Source organism: Papio anubis, chromosome 1, assembly GCF_008728515.1.
Source record: "Papio anubis isolate 15944 chromosome 1, Panubis1.0, whole genome shotgun sequence".
NCBI lineage: Eukaryota > Metazoa > Chordata > Mammalia > Primates > Cercopithecidae > Papio > Papio anubis.
Window position 1 is genome coordinate 193,357,738 of NC_044976.1, and position 20,966 is coordinate 193,378,703.

General features: G+C 41.3%; 1 protein-coding gene across 9 annotated transcripts in view; it reads right to left on the bottom strand.

Annotated features, from left to right (window-relative positions):
- Positions 1–951: 951 nt before the first annotated feature.
- The window catches only part of MPZL1 (myelin protein zero like 1), a 71,362-nt gene continuing 51,347 nt past the window's right edge, over positions 952–20,966 (bottom strand). For 4 of the 9 annotated variants that reach the window (XM_009193237.4, XM_031658890.1, XM_003893507.5 and 1 more), the window contains 4 exons: positions 17,521–17,734; positions 16,331–16,463; positions 13,532–13,634; positions 952–4,001 (listed from right to left, as the gene is read on the bottom strand). In XM_009193237.4, coding sequence (XP_009191501.1) covers positions 3,900–4,001; positions 13,532–13,634; positions 16,331–16,463; positions 17,521–17,734 — 552 coding nt within the window. In that variant the 3' untranslated portion in view covers positions 952–3,899. Of the gene's footprint in view, positions 4,002–13,530; positions 13,635–14,658; positions 16,213–16,330; positions 16,464–17,520; positions 17,735–20,966 lie in introns of those variants that run through there. The other 5 variants (XM_009193222.4, XM_003893508.5, XR_640701.4 and 2 more) reach the window with 4 other exon arrangements.

Consider the following 20,966-nt stretch of genomic DNA (forward strand, 5'->3'; position numbering starts at 1 on the left):
AAGTTTGTCCCTAACCGGCTCCTAAGGGACTGGGAGAAAACTGCAACTGCATTTCAGGCACGCAGCACATTTATTTGAGTAAGGGAGCAGTTTGGTTCTTCCCTTTGGTGTGAGAGGCCACAGGACATAGTGGTTAGGAACAAGGCTTTCGATCAAACAGCGGCCCCAGGCCCAGCCCCTCTTCTCTGTACCTTATTAGCTAAGTGGCCTTGGGCAAGCCATATAATCTTTCAAACAATGGGATTAAGATTAGTACAATTACTATGAACTCACAGAAATAATAGAGCAAGAAATGCAAAGTGCCTGGCTCACACCAAGTATTTGGTAACTACTAGTTATTTCCATTCATGTCACCTGTCACCTCCACCCTGTGGCAAGCTCCTTGAGGAGCTTTATCTTGTTTCCTTATGCTTAGCACAGTGCTTGGCACACTGTTCTGTGTAGGTTGCTGAGTGGATGAATCCTTCCACACTCATCCATCCAGGTAACATGTATTGAGCAGCTAAGTGCCAGGCACTGTTCCCCTTACTGCAGACGGAGCAGTGAACAAAACAGCAAGGTCCTGGCCTCGTGCTGCCTATGTTCTACTGGGGGAGAACAGACAAGTTAAGTGTGTACTGGGAGAGAGGGAGAGAAATAGAGCAAGCAGAGCAGAATTGAGGGGGCTAGCAAGGCTGAGGTGGTGGGGGCGGGGGGCTTGCTCTTTTATATATCACAGAAGGTCTCCCTGAGGAGGTAACATCTGAGCAGAGGCTTAAAGGAAGTCAGAGAGCAAACCACAGGATTATCTGCAGAAAGTGCTTCAGGCCCAGGGAACAGCATGTGCAAAGGCCCAGAAGCAGGTACATGGATGGCATTTTTGAAGAGAAGAAGGCAGGTGTAGCTGGAATGGTATGAGTGAAAGGCGTATCTCTTTTTCTATTTTGGTCAAAATGAGCACACAACACAATCCAGAAATTGAAAAAGATGTATTAAAATATTCACAAAAATACAACTGAAAATCAAAAAATAATAATGAGCTTGATGGTTTTTCCCTAGCTGATACATTTCCATTGAAAAACTACAGATAGTTTGAAATTTCAATCTCTAAGTAATGTCTTTTGCATGCTCCCGTACAGAATTAGCGCATAATTTTAAGAGGACTCTTTTTGCCAGGACGAAGACACGGAGAGGGCAGATCTGCCCTTTAGGCAACCCCAGTTCGTTATCTGCAGCCAGGCAAGGAGTGCTGAGGCACGGGGAAAAAAGGGAGCCAAAAGGGCTGCAGGGGTGGGTGTGCGGGGCTTGGGAAGAGGTCCTGCCCTGAGAGGCTCATCTCAGTGTGAGCAGCTTCCTCCAGGGAAACCCGTCCTGGCAGAGTGCCAAGCTGGCAGCTTCTCTTGCCTGGGGAGAAGGTTGGTGAGAACTGGTGAGGATTCTCTGCCAGAATGCCAGGGCGCTGACAGAGTTTGAGGTGTCTGGTTGGGCAGGAGGCCAAAAAGTCAGGCTGGGGAAGGGGGTGATCAGGGAGGAAACGGCCTCCAGGTGTCATTTGAGTGATAGGCCCCCAGAGCACCAGCTTCACCAACACATGGTGCCGGCACTGCAAGAAGAAGTGAGGGCTCTTGCTCTTAGGGAGCACCGAAATGTTTCATTTATTCACAGGAACTGTTGAGAAAGAAGTGAAAAAACAACGCCCCTTTTCTCTGTAAAAAGACGACTGTAAGGAAACATGACACAGGCCTGTCTACAACGTGTGTCCTCTGTACCTCAAAGCACAGCCTTGGTCCGCTATGTGGTTTTCACGGTGGCAAAGGCTCACCACGAGTCTCAGCTTGAAGGATGGTGACAATCTAACACCCTTCCCCTCCAAACACACATAAGACGCCTTCCAAAGTCTCCCATAGTTTTCAAAATAGATGCCCAAAAAGTTTTAGGATGCAAGGCAGAGTTGACCACTTTGGGGAAATGTCTCAGGGCCAGCACTATCTCACTGTGTGTCACTCTCTCGGGCTGGGCTTATGAACATGGAAGGCAGCAGGGCAAGCATATTTTTCTCCAGTCCACACAGAACAAAGAGCAGACGCTGGCCAGCTTCAGATGTATGTGGTGACCAAACCTGATCCCTGTTGACTCACACTGATGTGGCATGTAAGGTGGAGCGTTACAAGAATAACAAAAATAGCTCCTCAAAAAACAAAAGGCTTCATGTGTGGGACAGAGTTAGTTTTGAAGCTCATATGCCCTTTATCTCATCACCTTGTGCACACCTTGAAATCTCAATCCTGTTTTATTCCCTTTACGAATTCTCTTAGAACTCAGCCTTCAAACATCCCCAGAAGATGACAAGATGAGAAGAAAAAGCAGCAGTTCATAGTGGACTTCAAACTAGAGGGGAGAAAAGTAACATTGCCCCTCACTCCCACTCACCCCAAACACGTTCTGCAGACCATCTAGACCGTATTCTTCCCGTAACTGTGGGCTTTAGGACAATTTTAAAAGGGGGAAAATTTAAAAAGAAATCCAGAAAATGGGAGAAATGACAACATAAGTGTTTAATGATCTTCACCATGCTTTCCATTCCCAGTAAAAAGTAAAAACTCATAGATTTTAAGTGGGGTGGGGAGTAGTGAATGGGAGAAAACAAGTTTTAGGAAAGGACAGCCAAACTATCTAATCTAGGCTCTCATTGACCTCAACAGTCTTTGAGGCACCATGAAGCTGTTATAAAGCCATGACTGATGCTGCTTCTTGCTGGAAGCATGACTGACGCTTTATAAAGAAGGTGACTCTTGCCAGCTGCAGTGGTGCAACTATAGTTCGTTCCAGCTACTCGGGAGGCTGAGGAGGGAGAATCACTTGAGCCCAAGAGTTCAAGGCTAGTCTGGGCAACATAGTGAGACTCTACCTCAAAAAAAAAAAAAAAAAAAAAAAAGAAAGAAAAGAAAGAGAGAAAGAAAAAAAGCAAAAGAATGTGATTCTCTAGAGAGCAAGCTCTAGGATATTGGAGAGTGGCCGAGTGGCAACATAATGATCCCATTTCTGCCTACTTAGAAGGAAAGAAACTCCTCTCCTTTAGCTGTATGGTAACTGTTATTTCAAGCAGAAAGGACATCAGCGAAGAATAAAACCGATACCTTTTACTCTCCATTTTACAAAAGTTCTCAAGCAAAGCTTGGATTTTTCTACTTAATCAGTATTGATCCAACAGTATCCAGAATGAAGTGACCTTCGGCATTTATCCTTTGCTAATCTTGCATTATGAATCCAGAAATTGAAAGGACACATTTCAAGGGTGCAACTTAAAGTAAGTCTACACAACATGTAAGGCTAAAAATTGCCCCATATTTTAGTGAGAAAAACATCAAAAAAACTTCTCAAATTGTTTTCAAGTGGCATAGCCAATGGATGTTTTTTAAAAGCTGCAGACAAATAAATGGTACTGGTACTGTGTTAAAGGCTCCTGGGTATGCTTCCATCATAGCATCCCCATCCTCCAACTACAATAAATGCTAAGACTCATTAAGCCCTTAGATTAAAAGGCCATGTCTACTGCAAATACTACAGGATCTGCTATTGTCTCCATTAAGGCAAACCATTTCTAAATGATGGTGAAAGGAATGTTTCTGAAATCTCCCAATTGTAAATGACCTGAAAAGAAAGTACAAAAACAGCAAGACAATGGGTACATATGTAGAATCATATCATCTTTTCATCATGCAACACTGGCTCCTCACATCAGGAAGATTAAATAGAATATTTATACGTATCCTTTGTACACATCTTTCTCTCCCTCCGTGAGTACACATGTACTTGTCCTTGCCTGGGTCTCCAAGGCTGCATGTGCAATGGGCTACATTTTCTGCACAAGAGTCCAGTTTGGTTTTGTTTCTTGCTGAGGATATGTTCTAGGTCTTCTCTTAATTTTTTCGGATATCTGCATACACCACAGACTCTGACTTGTTAATCTTGTCACTGTGATGTCCGCCGGAGTGGTCTAACTGTGCATATATGACTGGGCCCTGGAAAAGGGATGCAGAAGGATTAGAGGTTTGAAAAAGCTGGCGGTTCCTTCAGCTACAGGCATAGAAGCAATGATTAAAGTGATCACATCAGGGTTCCAAAGCAAAGACTTCCCTCTTTTGAATGTCTTCAGGAAGACTTCTTATGGATGATATGTCCAGGACTGACTTTGAAACAAGATTGGACATACGTTGACAATAGTTAAAGCAGGTACATGGGGCTTTGTTACATTATTCTTTCAAACCTTTTTATTATATTTTATTTTTATTTATTTATTTATTTTTGAGGTGGAGCCTCGCTCTGTCGCCCAGGCTGGAGTGCAGTGGTGTGATCTCGGCTCACTGCAAGCTCCACCTCCTAGGATCACGCCATTCTCCTGCCTCAGCCTCCCGAGTAGCTGGGACTACAGGCGCCTGCCACCACGCTTGGCTAATTTTTTGTATTTTTAGTACAGACAGGGTTTCACTGTGTTACCCAGGATGGTCTCTATCTCCTGACCTTGTGATCTGCCCACCTCAGCCTCCCAAAGTGCTAAGATTACAGGCGCAAACCACAGTGCCCGGCCTCAAACCTTTTTGATGTTTGAAAATTTCTGTAATAACATAATATTCCTTCTTAGGAATATCTCTTATCTTTTTTTTTTTTTTTTTTTTTTGAGACTGAGTCTCGCTCTGTCGCCTAGGCTGGAGTGCAGTGGCCAGATCTCAGCTCACTGCAAGCTCCGCCTCCTGGGTTTACGCCATTCTCCTGCCTCAGCCTCCCGAGTAGCTGGGACTACAGGCGCCCGCCACCTCGCCCAGCTAGTTTTTTGTATTTTTTAGTAGAGACGGGGTTTCACCGTGTTAGCCAGGATGGTCTCGATCTCCTGACCTCGTGATCTGCTCGTCTCGGCCTCCCAAAGTGCTGGGATTACAGGCTTGAGCCACCGCGCCCGGCCTAATATCTCTTATCTTAATAGCTATTACAGAAATCCTCACCTCTTTCCATTGGGGTAAGAGTCTTAAGGACTAAGATGGGAACTTCCACCCACCTGAGACCCACAGAAATCATGAGCTTCAGAATGATCAATCCATGCAAGAAACCAACATATTTGGTGCCACCCAAAGATACAATCAATTTAATCTGGTCACATTATACAAATAGGTATAGTTTTAAGCAAATAGTTTAAAAGCATTTCAAATATTCTTCAATACAACTACTTACAGCATAATTCTTTTAGTCTGGGCCTATCGTGACCAATACAAATATTGCTTCCTTGATTTCTAATATTAGATAACTGTTCTTCCTGTTTTAAAATAAAATTAAAAAGAAAAAACAAAAAACCACAATCTACACAGATAGAAAGAAAACCCCTAAATGGAGTAAAGTAGAAAAGATCCTCTTCTTAGCCTCAGCAGTAAGGAAGAGGTTACAATTCCAGGGAATTGTCAGGGTCCCATCCAGGAGAGCAAGGGAAGGTTGGATGGCCTAGGGGCAGAGCGAATTCCCTAACTGTTGGGGGAAGAGGTCAGATAGGTGGCTGCACTTCACGACTCTTTCAGTTCAGACTCTTAAAGTCGTAAACAACAACAAAATAGCCCTGGTTTTAAAAGAAAAATTTAATATTACCCAGTGTCAACTTTTCTCCCAATCTAGGGGAACTCTCCTTGAGAAGTCTAATAATGTGCTTAAGCTTTCACTTTTGAAATAATAAGCTCAGTAGCCAAAAGCACATGGTTTAAAATAAACACACTTGCCCTCATCCAGGAGCCCTAACAACCTGTGTCCTTAGTGTGTAACCTGGGGTTCTGTGGAGTTCAGGTACTCCAACGTCTACAGAGGGACAGGCCCAGTTGTAAGGGCTATACAATGGTGCATCTAAAAACGGAGTTAGAAAATAACACTCGAGGACTAGATCCATTTGAATGTTGGCAGATCTGCAGTCTGAATTACGATATCGTCTTTGTTGAACCTTAGAGAAGAGCACTGGTCATGTGGTCCTGGGCATATTTGTAAATTTCTAAGCACAAGTTTCTTCATCTCTAAAATGGTATTACTAATAATATCTACATTTTTGTTTTTTGTTGTTATGAAAATTAAATAAGATGATACCTATAACTTAGGCAGTGTCTCACAGATAGCACTTAATACATGTTAGTTATTATTATGAACGTCTTGTTACACAAATACATTTTAAAATGCACTAAGGTAACTGATCAAGTAAATTAACTGATCAAGTAAACAAACTCTGTGTGTTTATCTTTACAATGGCTGTCATGGGTAATATTAACAGATCATATGGTTAATAATCATACAGACCCTCTATATTCATCTCAGAAAGCTGCAAGTTAAATGCTAACCCCACCAAAAAACAAAAGGAAGTTAAAAAGACTGTTTTCGGCCGGGTGCAGTGACTCACGCCTGTAATCCCAGCACTTTGGGAGGCCGAGGTAGGCAGGTCATGAGGTCAGGAGATGGAGACCATCCTGGCTAATATGGTGAAACCTCGTCTCTACTAAAAATACAAAAAAATTAGCCGGGCGTGGTGGCGGGCGCCTGTAGTTCCAGCTACTTGGGAGGCTGAGGCAGGAGAATCGCGTGAACCCAGAGGCGGAGCTTGCAGTGAGCTGAGATCACACCACTGCACTCCAGCCTGGGCGACAGAACGAGACACCGTCTCAAAAAAAAAAAAAAAAAAAAGACTGTTTTCTACTAGGAACAGAATGAAAACTAACTGTTCCCTGGTAACAGCTATTTCAAAGAATAGGACAGACCTCCCAACATTAAATTATATACATTTTTAGATAATAAAACCCCATATCATAATTTCTAAAAACTCACCAAGAGTTTTAGGGTATGTTCATGGGAGAAGGGGTTTACAATGTGTGACTGACTGCACAAATGGCTACAAACTCTTTCCTTCACTGCATCTTACTCTTTGCAACATAATGCTGTAGGTCCTTCCATCAAGAGTAGAAATCTGTTTCTCTACCCCTACTGAATCTGGGCTGATCTTGTGACCAGCTCCGACTAACAGAATGAGGCAGAAGTAACGCTGTGCAGTTTCCATACCCAGACCTCAACAGACATTGCCGCTTCCACTCTCTTACTGACCTTAGGATCCACATAGCCACTATGACCATGTGAAGATGCCCAAGTTAGCCTGATGGCTGATGAGAGACACATGGCCAAGCTGTCCTCTCTCTGCCTGGTCAACAGCCCGCCAATGGTTAGATTTAAGTGAGACCACTGTAGACTGTCCAGCTACCATTCAAGCTTCTAGCCAACTGCAGATGCACAAGCGAGCCAGCAGAGATCAGCTGAACTCACCCAGACCAGAATCTGCTCAACCAATCCATAGAATGGGAAGTCAAATAAATGGTGGCTGTTTTAGGCCACTATATTTTCAGGAGTTTGTTATGTGGCAGTAGACAATCGATACGCTATGTGAGTAGAAAAGAATGAGAACAGAGAAAGTAAAGAGGAAAAAGAACACAGAATTCTCTCTTAGTCTGTAAACGTTAAAATATCAATGAGGTCTTTCATGTAAGACAGTACTGTCTTTCATGTCAAAAGAATACAACTATCTGTTGAAAGTAAATGGGAAAACATTGAAGAAATCCCTTCCTGCTGATGGACTTGGTATTCTTCAAACTGTTTACCACTGCCTGTTATTCTCATTCCTCTTCCCCCTTAGAATATAATAAGGTCTTAAGTCAGGAATTTGCTTAACTTCCTAGAACTTGACAGAACGTAGGTGCTAGATGAAGGGACGGATGGAATAAAGGATGCGCAGAGAAATTGCGGATGTAGGTTGAGATTCGGGTCTGCTGACAGATCACGCTCGATCTAGAACACCTCCATGAAGTCTGATTCTGAGTGCCCTTTAGAGGTGGAAGGAGCCCTGAGTCTCTATGGAACATGCCTCAGCACCTCGATTTTGAGGGCAAATTAGGCTGCTGAGGAGTTCAAGAGGATCCTCTGAACCACGATCAACTTTGAAATGAACCCACCATTGCTAAGACGTTCACTTTTGGGTATGCAAGAATAAAGAAGGAAAACAACAACAAAACCTACATTAACCTAGCTGTTTTCACTCTGCCTCTTGGGACTCACCCTCCCCACCCTCCGCCTCATTTATTTATTTATTTTTGCTTTTACACAAAGAATTACAACAATAAAGTGAAAAACTGCTCGGAATATGTTTTCAACTACTTTCTACATGAATAGGCCTGAGCTACTGAAAATGTTTCAAGAAACACATTGCTTAATATAGGCCTATTATTTTAGTTACAACTAGAGATAAAATTACCTCTGAAGTTTCCTTGTACCAAAACTAATTATTTATTCCAATAAAAAACCATACTGGTGAAGGCTGGAGGAGAATGTCCAGGAAGAAAGGATTCTAGAAGAGCAAAGAGACCTGCTTCTAGATACAAATTAACTGCTCAGGAGTCATTATGCTGCGTCCTGTAGTACACCTTTCATAGTCTCTGTAGCTTGTAGCCCCATTTAATTTGATTCTAGTCCTTCAGGTGTTAGAGAATCATTCCCAACATCCTAGCATGAATCAATAAGACAGAACATCTGCTTTTACCATATGCTCATTGACTATTGACAGAACACCTTTTTTTAGTATTTATTTCACTGTTTTTTAAGTAAAATATAAATATGAAACACAGCTATGTATTCTGACTTTCTTTGAGATAAATGAGACAAATACTGATGATCAAAGTGGAGGTGAAAAAAATTGGACAGGATAAAATATACACGTGCCTTAGAACCGGACAGATCTGGCTCAGCCACTAACTACTGACCTTGAACAAGTGACTTGCCTAACTAAGCCTCAGTTTCTTCATATGTAAAATAGGGACAACAAAAGAACTTACCCTGGAGGACTGTTGTGAGGACTAAACGAAAAATGCACAAAACTACTTCTTGAAACATTACCCTATCTATGCTATGCACTATAGTTGACAAATACATAAATATTCCATTCAATCACTGTTTAACAACATAACCCAAAAACCTACCTTCTGCATACAAAGCATCAACGATATCCAGAAAAGGATCTGGAAAACCAACTATTCATCAAATACATATACAAAAATTACTTTATACCAATCTCATTCAAAACTAAGCTTCACAAAGAAAAAAAATTTTCTTATCTTTTCCCCAATGCCTTAACACTCTAGGTAGTGCCTATCTAACACAACACCTTCCCAACCCAGCCTCCCACTCCACTTTGCTGGAAGACCCCTAATTTGGTTCTGATCTTTACTCTCCCTTTGCTCAGGTAGACCCCACCTTCCTCTGCCCTAGGAGTGAATCAGAATGGCATCAGCTTCTAAGCCACAATGCTGGAAGCCAGAACAATCAGCAATGCCTCAAAATGCTGAAGGAAAATGATTTACAACCTGGAATCCTACCCAACCTGATTAGCAATCAAGTTTGAAGGAGGAGAGTAAAGATAATTTTAAAGGTGTTAAAAACGTATTAATTATCTCACAGTTTTACAGGTCAGAAGTCTGAAATGTGTTTCACTGTGTTAAGATCAAGGTGTCAATAGGACTGCGTGCCTTCCACAGGCTCCAGGAGAGGATCTGTCTCCTTGCTTTTTCCAGCTTCTGGAAGCTGCCTGTATTCCTTGGTTATGAGTTCTTCATCTTTAAAGTCAGCAGTACAGCATCTTCCAGTCTTTCTCTGATGCACACCTTTCTGCCTCCCTCTTCTAACGACCTTTATGGTTACCATGGAGCTACCCAGATAACCCAGGAAAATCTCCCCATCTCAAGGCAATTTAATCACATCTGCCAAGTCCTTTTTGATATGTAAGGTAACATATCCTAAAGAATCCAAAGATTAGAATGTGAACCTCTTTGTGGGGCCATTATACAGTCTACCATGCAAGGTCTCAGAATTTTTTTACCTCCTGTGCATTTTTTATCTCACAGGCACAGGCAGAAGAAATACAAATCTTCTCATGAGTAAATGTATTTTAAATGAAGACTCAATCAATTTGTACAAAGTGCCAAGAACATAAGTATAGTCTTCAAATTATAAAACCCCCATGAGATGAGAAAATAGCCACCAATAGCAAGAAATACAGAAACAAAAACCGTAGTCAGATCAATAAAGACTACAGACACTGAAATTATCAGTTTTGAGGTATAAAATAAGAATATTTAATATGCTTAAATAAATAAGATAGTTGAAAATATAATGAAGTTATAAGGAACTATCAAAATTAGTCAGGTATATTTTAAAAAGAACCAAATAAATTTTCTAGAAAATAAACCTATAATATGAAATTGAAGTTTAAAAACTTTAAAAAGAGGCTAAACAGTAGACTAGTCACAGCTAAACAATTAGTGAATGCGGGCAGATGAAGAAATTATGCAGAAAATGGCAGAAAGACAATACGATGAAAGATATGCAAGAGAGGCTAAGAGACTTAGAGCATAGAGGCAGTACAATACACATATAATCAGAGTTCCATAAAAAGATAAATAGATAAAATGCAGAAAGGAGAAATTCAAAGAGATTGTGACTGGAACTTTTTTAGAATTTATTAAAGATATCAACCTTAAGACTCAGGAGGTCCAATGAAATTACAAGCAGATGCAACAAGGAATAATTTATAATTAAATAGTATATAAAATGCAGAACACCAAAGGCATAAAGAAGATCTGAAAAGCAGCCAGAGAGAAGAGACAGATTACCTACAGGGAAACAATGAGAATGTCAGCTGATTTTTCCACAGCTCTTCTCTTTATTATTTCTATCTGTTTATGTTGGGTTTAATTTGCTCTTCTTTTTCTAGTTTCTTCAGACAGAAGCCTAGATCATCAGTTTTAGAGCTTCATTTTTTCTAATATAAACAGTTAATGCTACAAATCTTCAAAGTACTTCTTTAGCTATATCTCACAAATTTTGATATGTTGTTATTTTCACTCAGTTCAAAATATTTTCTAACTTTTCTTGTAACTTCTTGTTTTACTCATGGGTTATTCAATTTTGAAATATTTAAGACTTTCCAGGTATCTTTCTATTGTTTTCTGTTTAATTCCATTGTGGCCAGAGAACATACTCTATATGATTCCAACCCTTTTAAATTTAATGAGAATTGTTTTATGGCCCAGAATATGGTCTATATTTGGTTAATTTTCATGTGTACTTAAAAAGAGTAACAATTCTGCTCATCCATCTGTTTATCTGAGATAGGGTCTCACTATATTGCCCAGGCTGGTCTTTCACTCTTGGGCTCAAGCAATCCTACTTTAGCCTCTCAAGTTGCTGGGACTACAGGTACACACCACTATATCTGGCTTATGTGTTTTATTTTTTGGTTTCTTTTTATGCCTGGTAGTTTTTTTGTTTTTTGTTTTTTTGTTTTTTTCTGAGATGGAATCTCACTCTGTTGCCCAGGCTGGAGTGCAGTGGCGTGATCTCAGCTCACTGCAACCTCCGCCTCCCAGGTTCAAGTGATTCTCCTGTCTCAGCCTCCTGAGTGGCTGGAATTACAGGTGCACACCACTACGCCTGGCTAATTTTTGTATTTTTAGTAGAGATGGGGTTTCACCATGTTGGTTAGGCTGGTCTCTAACTCCTGACCTCGTGATCCGCCTGCCTTGGCCTCCCAAAGTGCTGGGATTACAGGCGTAAGCCACCGTGCCCGGCCATGCCTGATAGTTTTTGATTGGTGCCAGATATTATAAATTTTACATTGCTGGGTGCTGAATTTTGTTGTGGCATAGAGTGTTGGACTTTGTTGTAAAATGCAACTAAATTACTTTTGGATTAGTTTGATTCTTCAAAGGCTTCCTTTTAAGCTTTGTTATGGTGGGTCCATAGCATCCTGTATTCTGGTGCTAATTTAGCCCATTTAGGCATGACCATTTTGAGAACCCCAACCAATATCCTGTGTATTGTAAGTCTGTCTATTCTGGCTCTTAGGAACACAAACTAGTCCCAGACCTGTGTGAGCCCCAGGCATTGTGCAACCCATTGCATTTCAGGTAGTTCTTCCCCTAGTTTCAGAGAGTCTTCTCCTATGTGTATACAACTCTGTAATCAGACAAAGACTCAAGGGGACCCTGCTCCAGATCTCTGAAGCGCTCGTGCTCATCCTAGCACGTTCTCTCTATGGTTCCTTCTTTGGTACTCAGCCTCATAAATCCTAGCCTCCTTGACCTCCCCAAATTCTGATTTCTGCCTTCTCAATTCAGTGAGACAGCTGGGCTCGGTTTCCATTTTCCCCACCTACACTGCAGTGTGGGAACTGCTTCAAGGCGGTACACTGGGGCAATAACACAGCTCACATTGTCTGTTTCCCTTCTCTTGGGGATCACAGTGCTGCATAATCCGTGTTCCACTGTCTTGAAAACCATAGTTTCTTTTTCTTTTTTCTAGCTTGTTTTCAGCAAAAAAGCAACTTCCATAGTGCTTCAAGGGGGGAAGAAAAATGTTACAAGGCTTTTTTAGATGCTATGCCTATGTGTAACTTTCATGTCTTCATTCACAACCCTATTCCTGTTCACAACCCAAATTAGTAGACTGAGGTATCTGATGCATATTATGTAATCTGAGAGAAAGACAGACAGATAGACTGAATAGGAACAAGTAATGAGCTTGATGCTGTGGTAGAGAACATAATGTCTGGACACCTGGGTTCTAGCCCCAGTTCTGTCACCAACTAGGTGTGTGCTTTTAGTAATTTAACATCACAATGCCGTAGTTTCCTCACCACATATAACAACTATGGAGTAAGACTATGGGCACTTTTCCCACAACACTGTTACTCTCTTTATTTCCTCTAAAATCCATTCCCACCAGCTAACACCTTTTTAGGACAAAGCTATAACTGGCCAAATTCTTTAGCATGTATTCTACCCCAGAAGAATCAAACTGAATGAACAAAGCTATGGAATTTTTGCCAAGCCACAATTATAATTAAAATACGATAGCCAAAACACACAAAGCTAGATTATATGCCAATAAAACTTGTTTCTCTTCTGTACTTTCCACAAGTAGAAACCAAAACCGTTCCTTGTTCATCAAGCCTATTAATTATTCAGATAAATGCTTACTTTCCATTTTTTCTAAAGAATCTGTAGAAAATTTTTGTTTTATTATCAATACTAAGAAAACCAACTTTTCCCTGCTAATTTCTTATCTTACAGAGTACCTCAATACAGAAAGAATCTTGTTCACTAGATTCATTTCCTTGGGCAATTAAAGAAGAATCTTTTACTGACAAGCCATTTCCTAATTCTGCTTGGGGCAAGGAAGCCACATTGTTAATAAACAATTTATGTTATTGGTGGTTTCATGGAAATCTTTGCTCAAGCAGATTTTTCACCACATACTTTCCTGTGGTATTCCTAAGCCAGCCCTTTAATTCCTCACTCCCACCCTTTCTCTTTCTGTCTCTGTCTGTCTGTCTGTCTCTGTCTCTCATAGCTCAGTATTCTTTTCCACACCCAGGGAAGTGACAGAGCACCAAGCTGTAGGGAACAGTGCAGTGAGCAGAATCGCAATCACCCATTACCTGGTGAGATCCAGAAGGCAGACTCTTTACAAGACCCTCAGTGTCGGAGGGGGACTTCCGAGGAGCCTGCTTAACTGGTGACAAACTCTCTGATGTACTGCAGCTGAAGAATTGGCAATTTGAAGAACAAGTGTAAAAAATAATAATAAATAGAAACAAAAATATAGAAATGCAAGTGACGGCAAGATGAAGCAACAGATACATAAAAACAAAAGACAACGTAACAATGGGTATCAGAATGATCACATATTTTAAAACTATTTTCTATTCCTGACACTCACTCATTCTTCTAAGTCAATGAACTCATCACTGGGGGAGGCACAGAAACAAATGTGGTACAACCTCTTCAACCCAGTTTACAAAAATCATATTGAGATTCTGGTTACAGTACACATTTTTCCTTTTGCTGTTTGTCTTTTCCCCCTGCCATCAACCCTCCTTTGGGATAAAGGTTTAAGGGAACAAGCTCTATGGTACCTTTTAATAGTTTAATGGCAATTCACTTTTGTTACAATCAAAGGCAAACCCCTTCTGAATGTATGTTTTAAATTACAGATATATATCCAGGCAAGTCTTGGTTTATCTTGTTCTCTCCATAGTTTTATTCCCTACCAATACCGCAATCAAATCCCCCCAAAAACCCAGGAAGTCATGAATGAGAAACTAGGGAATGCCACGTCACACAGGCTGAACCTTTTCATGGGGACAGGAGTCTTTAACAACAAGCACTGTCTCATAAATGAATCAGGGAAAGTGAATGCCAGGAAGTAAGCCAGCTGGGGTACAGCGTAGGGATTTTCCAATGCGATGTGTCATAAGTACAGCTTAAAGCCTTATGATGTATACTTTTTAAAACTTAGGAGTTTGGGGAGAATCACATTTAAAGCGTCATTACTAAGACCAAAGCATACCATGCATTCTGCAAACTGTTCCTTCTCTGAAATGGGAGGCTACATGCTCTGAACCAAAATTGTTTAATTATTCTAAGACATAATCAGTCAGGATCTTACTTATTGATAACACAATACATGTATGAAAAAAGAAAACTAACGCACACACACACACATACGCAATGGCATTTTACACGAAGAGCACAAATATTCAGATGTGCATAAAAACTCTATGTAACTTGACAACCCAGTTTCATCCGGATGGTTTGCTCAACATGTTTCCAATACAAACGTGTGACATACTTGTGGACAAATCATCATAGCTGTTGGGTTAGCTCAGAGCTAGCTGGTTAGTCATTAACAAGGGAGAGGGGCTGAATACGTACACAGGAATATTAACAGCAACGGGCAATGTGATTAGTTACCATGTGTCTAGTGGGAGTGGAAGAGGTGACCCAGCCCTGTTATAGTCCCAATGTGTCTTCTATGTCAGCTTTTCTTAAGAAGTGGAAGATAAGCAGGATCTGATCCCAGCACACCAAGGTAGAAAAGGTAGGGGAGGAGGAAAAAAACCAAAGTAAGAAGAACAGCAGCATTCACGATGCCATGCAGGAGTCGAAGGAACTTGTTCCTGCCCCTCATTAACCCCAAAGCAAGAACTACAAAGACTGGCATGTCACCACCCTGGATTAGTCTCATGTTGAAAATCAATCGTCCAGCTATATTTAATCATAAAACACTCACCATGCAAGGGGGGCAGATACAGTCAGCAGAATAGAAGCATTCCAAGCAAGTAATATCTGAATTTGAACACTCAAACTTGTTAAAACACGGCACTCCTAAAAACTCTAGATCAGCAGAGCCCATAGATAGAGGTTCCCACCATCCACCAGCAAGAGTTCAGGACATGCAATCCTTTCCCATCAGAGTCCCTTCAGGATGGTTAAAGTTAGATCTGTGCACCTGCAACACTGCTCATGCTACATCAACTTGAATCCAGCCTCTGCTCCCAGTCTTACCACATGAGTTCTACATAGCTTATATGGGTTAGCTTTCCAGCTGGGGTGGGGAAAAGAGAAGGTCCTTTAATTAGACACGCACCCTATGCTTAAACGTGTTCCATTTGAGAAGCCATAAACAAAAAGTCTATTTTTCTTTATTGCTGATATATTTTGTTATCAACTCATTATCCCATTGTGGGTGATTCTAGCTAAGAATGATCAAAGCAATAAAGATACTTAAGCTTGGAGTAGGGTAGGGGAACTACAAAAAGGAAAATCCCTGCACCATCATCACATTGGACTGGGGGAGGTAGTTTATTAAAACCACTTCTTTTTCTTCTTCTTCTTCTTCTTTTTTTTTTTTTTTTAAAGAGACAGGGTCTTGCTCTGTTGCCTAGGCTAGACTCAAACACTGGGGCTCAAGCAATCCTCCCGCCTCAGCCTAAGTAGCTGGGACTACAGGCGCATGCCACTACTTTCAGCTCACAACTTCTTCTTAATTAGGGTTTTATATTTCCCAACTGGAAAGAACCACCTTGTGAGTTTATTACCAAGAAATTGAAATTAAACTCTTAAATTGGGTAAGTGACTTAAGACTAAGTCTTAAGACTAAGAATACTAATTGCATAGTGCATATATTGAAACACAGAGCACAAACTGCTGAGCAGCTCATCTCACCAAACCTAAGAAGGAAACTGGAACAAAGATTAGAATCATTCCACATTTCATAGCAGGCCCACTGATTTCTGCTTGCCCATGTTAGAACACCTCCAAAGGAGACTGCCTGATTCTGACGTGAAAGAAAACAGTAGTTAATTCTTCAAAATCCTTTTTTCATTAAATACATAAGTTTTTATAAACCCTGATTCCCTCCCTCCACCCCTGCCCTAAAAAACAGTGTTTCTTACCCAGTGTAATCCCGTTTAGAGTTTTTCCTTCTATAGAGGACAGCCAGAATCATGCTGATGAGCAGAGTGAGACCTAGGACCACAGCAGTAACTATGCCCACCACTACCCAAACTGGAAACACAGGCAAATTCTCTAGAGAAAAAGAACAAAATAGTTTGGTTTTTGTTTTGTTTTGTTTTGTTTTTTTGAGACGGAGTCTCGCTCTGTCGCCCAGGCTGGAGTGCAGCGGCCGGATCTCAGCTCACTGCAAGCTCTGCCTCCCGGGTTCACGCCATTCTCCTGCCTCAGCCTCCCCAGGCGCCCGCCACCTCGCCCGGCTAGTTTTTTGTATTTCTTAGTAGAGACGGGGTTTCACCGTGTTACCAGGATGGTCTCGATCTCCTGACCTCATGATCCGCCCGTCTCGGCCTCCCAAAGTGCTGGGATTACAGGCTTGAGCCACCACGCCCAGCCAAGAACAAAATAGTTTTAAGGTACATTGCTACAGAGAGAAAACATGGAATTTTATTAAATTAACAAGCAAGTATTTTCATTTAGCAGTTACTGTACCCTCTTTTATTATACAAACTATGAGATCCCACTGTCTATCCTATTACTATGTAATTCATGACATGTGAATATTAGATGAGAAAGAATGAACTATGGAACTAAGCATTTCTACACCTACAATCCCTCTCAGTGCTCTAACGAGAAACTGGAGGTGTGAATTTACCTGGATCTACTCTCCGACAAAGCAGACTTTGTCTCAAAAATGAGACACCAGAACCTGCATTTCCTGTTTGTTCTCAAAATCAAAAGGGAGAAATAACTGTGCTGTTGTTGAAAACTTTCTCCTGGAGAGTATAAAACAGTATGAATCTCCTTCTTTCCCACTGTCCATCACATCCAAACATAATGAATTTGGTCTTTCTTCTGATTAACACTGAAAAATTAATATTCCTGAAATTAGACTAATAGGCTCCAGACGGTAGGAATAAAAATGGAGAATCAGCCACTCTGGGTCAGAATGAGCAACAGTTCCCCAATTCCAAGTGTGTTTGGTAGAGCCACAGGATCACGGCAACAGGGAGCACAACTGTACGGCAAAAATCCTCCCTCCAAACCCACCATGAAATGCAACTCTGGTTCTCCATCCAAACATGAGATAAAGGAGACTGCATTATTACTGCGAAAACACTCAAGGAAGTACCTTTTTCTACGACATAGAGCCTAATGTGTCCAGGCTGGACAACGATGTCAGGAGGGTTTTTGACATCACAAATATAGGTGCCATTGTGTATAAACTGCATATTTTCTATGTTGATTGATGCATCTTTCTTGTCAAGGTCTCCAGCCCAGCTGATTCTGTCTTTAAATGGTGGATAATTCCCAGGGTACACTTGCCCTTGGGAGTAGTGGAAAAACTGCAATTAGAAAAAAGGAACACATGAACTATTCTCAAAGGCAGAATTCCTAAACTCTGTAATGTGCATGCTATGAAAGGTTCTTTTAAAGACTTCATACTGAAAGAAATGCAACATCATACTACAAATCACAAGTTATGGAATCTAAGCCAGATAGAAGTTTAGAGATCATGGGACTCAACTCTGCCAGGTTTCAATGGAAGAATCAGACTCACACGTCATCTCGAATCCTCTCAGTATTTCACTGATATAATTATTACCACCCATAATTTTATAAAAGACAAAATGGAGACTTAAGAGAAGCCATTTTCCCAAGGTCCCAATGATAGTAACTGGGGACCCAGAGTAAAATTTAGACCCATCTGAGTCTTCAAAGTCAATGTTCTTCCAATAACACCATAATTGAGCCCACTGATCCCTAAGGCTTCAGAAAGCCTAGTGTTCACTTAGCTTACCACTAAGATACACAAAGGCACAAAGGAAAAGAATCCTAAATATCTCAGATCAGCTAATCTGAGTTTCTCCCTCTTCCTTCTGGTTTCCTATGGAGAAGTCATGGGTGTGTGAAAGGAACAAAGTCCAGATAACACAAGATACTCTTTTGAAAGTTCAGCCTTTGACCCCTTTCTCTTTCCACTCCTCACTCTCTCGTCAGTCCTGCTTTCAGCAAAGGAACTGTCTTCTCAAAGTAACCTTGTCAAATTCAGCACCTGGAAGCAGGGTTAAGGCCCAGTGGGAGGGGATCTATCCTCACACTTGGCTCTAATCCAAGCAGCTATGCTGGAGGCCTGATGTCTGGTTCATGGCCCGGGTGATGGTGGAGCTGGGGATAGAAACCAGCTCTATTAGCAATGCAAACAGAACATTTTCAGAACTGTTTGAGCATGCTGAAAACACCAGTGCAGACTCATCCATTCCCATGATTTAATGATCATCTGGATTTTCTTAACTCCCAGACCTCTCATCAATAGCGTCCCGTAAGCTCTAGACTCCTCGCCCAACTGCCTACTCACTTTACCACCTGACTGCCCCTCTCCCCCAAGCTTGTCACCTTCTCTTACAAACTTCATCTTCCCATCTTCATGTATCCCGTCTTCACTGATGGCTACCGTTTCTTTCCCAAACCATAAATCTTGAAGTAATCCTTGATTCTCTTTCTTCCCATCCAGTTAATCCCCCAGTATTGTCAATTTGTCTCATTAGTTTCTCTCAGTTCTCCCTTCTCTCTATTCAGTTCCCAATGACAATGTCTGTTTTTATGCTTTCATTATCTTGGGCCTCTTAACCGGTATGTCTAACTCATCATCTTCCACAACGCCTAAATGATCACTGATAAAGAATAATGGTTACTATTATAACATTTATCAAATATTTACCCTGCATTTCATATGATCTAAATGCCTGTTAAGAACGCTGAAGGGTCTGGGATTTTACCCTACTTACAAGCTAACAAAGTTAGTTGGCCACATGTTCATACATGGCTGACAGAAGACACAGACTCCTGTGAAATCTTCACTCCCATGAAGAAGACTCAGAAACAAAGAACCTTATGAGCAGAAAGCATGTGTTTGTTCCCCTTGCCCCCCAAGTCCCACAGCCATGACATGGAGGGGCTCACATGGATGTTGTGCAGGCAGGGGCATTATGTCACAGCGGAGTAACCCCAAGCTCAGGGAACACAAATCTCTTACAAGGGGCAGAAGACATGTCTGACTTTAGCCCTGAATGGAGACACTACCTTCACTATACTCAAGAATAAACAAACCTGTCCTCTGCTCCAGAGGGAAATATCATCTCTGCTTTCCAAGGCTAGTTACTGCACAAACAAAGTCCAGAACAAAGGCAGCCAGTGTCTTTGCTAGCAAGGTGTGCAAAAACGTGAAAGACCCAAGGAAAACTGTCTCCCAACAACTCTCCAACCCTCACAACCACCCTGCAAGGTGAGACTCACCTACCTGATATTTCATCAACAGGGAATGTGAGGCTCAGGAAACCTTGGTTACTTTCCCAAAGTTACAAGTTTTAGAGATGGAGTTCAAACTCAGCTTTGATTTCAAAGCTTATGCTATTTTCAATGTTTAATGCCTCTTGGGTGAGATCATGTCTTATCTGTTCAAAGTCCTTCACTCTCTCTTCTTCACCAGAAAAATGAACCATAAACTCTCAGCTTTGCAAACGAATCCTTCCATCATCAGCTCTCTGCCTTCCCTTCCCACAACATCTCCACATATTCCCTGCCTTACATTTGTGAACCAGCGGGGATGAGCTACATGATGCTGTTTCCCAGCACTGGGTCTAAGACAGCTCCCTCAGGCAGGCTCCCTCATTGACTGGGGGCCATTTGAAGGCAGGGGATAAGCTGTATTTATCTCTGTACTCCTTAGCACTTTGCACACAGCCGGAACTACATAGTTTGCTGAACCAAACTGAGGAATAATGCCTTGGTCAAACCTTTGAGAGATGGAAATAAAACAGTGAAAAATTCACAGAAAAGACTAGAATCATTATCAATCAATATTTTTAAAGTACAAGCCATGGTGCTAAAGCTATGAGGTATACTAAAGATGTAAGATAGGCATGTCCTCTTAAAACACCCATATTCAGGATGAAGAAGAGGAAAACTGTCATATTAAGGGATCTGTATTACAGGAATGGCCCAGATAAGGGTAGTGAGTTTTAAGGGCTAAAAGGTTTTTTTAAAAAAAGAGGCATTATGGAGGAGACAGAAGGTAAAAATGGGGTACAGCTTAAATGACAAGTGTTCAGAAGTAGGAAAACAAAGCACAAAGCATTTTTACTAAACTGGAAGTGATGCCGTAAGAGAACAGAAGCGTGGCTAAAGTGGTAGGCTGGGCCAAACTGTAATGAGCTTTTAATTCTAGACAAATGTTGTCAGCAATGGGTATCTAAGTTTCTGACAACTTGCAGTGGAAAGGTGAAAGAACTGTTATAAGACTACGCATCTGCTGGCATATGAGGGTTGGATTGAAAGATGAAAACACAGAAGCAGAAGAATAACAAGGGGTTACTGCACGACACCAGGCACACAGTTAACATTGCTCAATAGACAGCAGAGACACAGGAAGGCTGACAAAAAGCTAGATGCTAGAAACAAAGTAGGAAGAACCAGCAAAGGTTCTTATTTCTTGGGGACAGAAGGGAAGTGGTAAGGGACAGGGAAGGAAAGGGCAGAAAACACAAAACAAAACAAAACAAAAATTGATCACAAAAC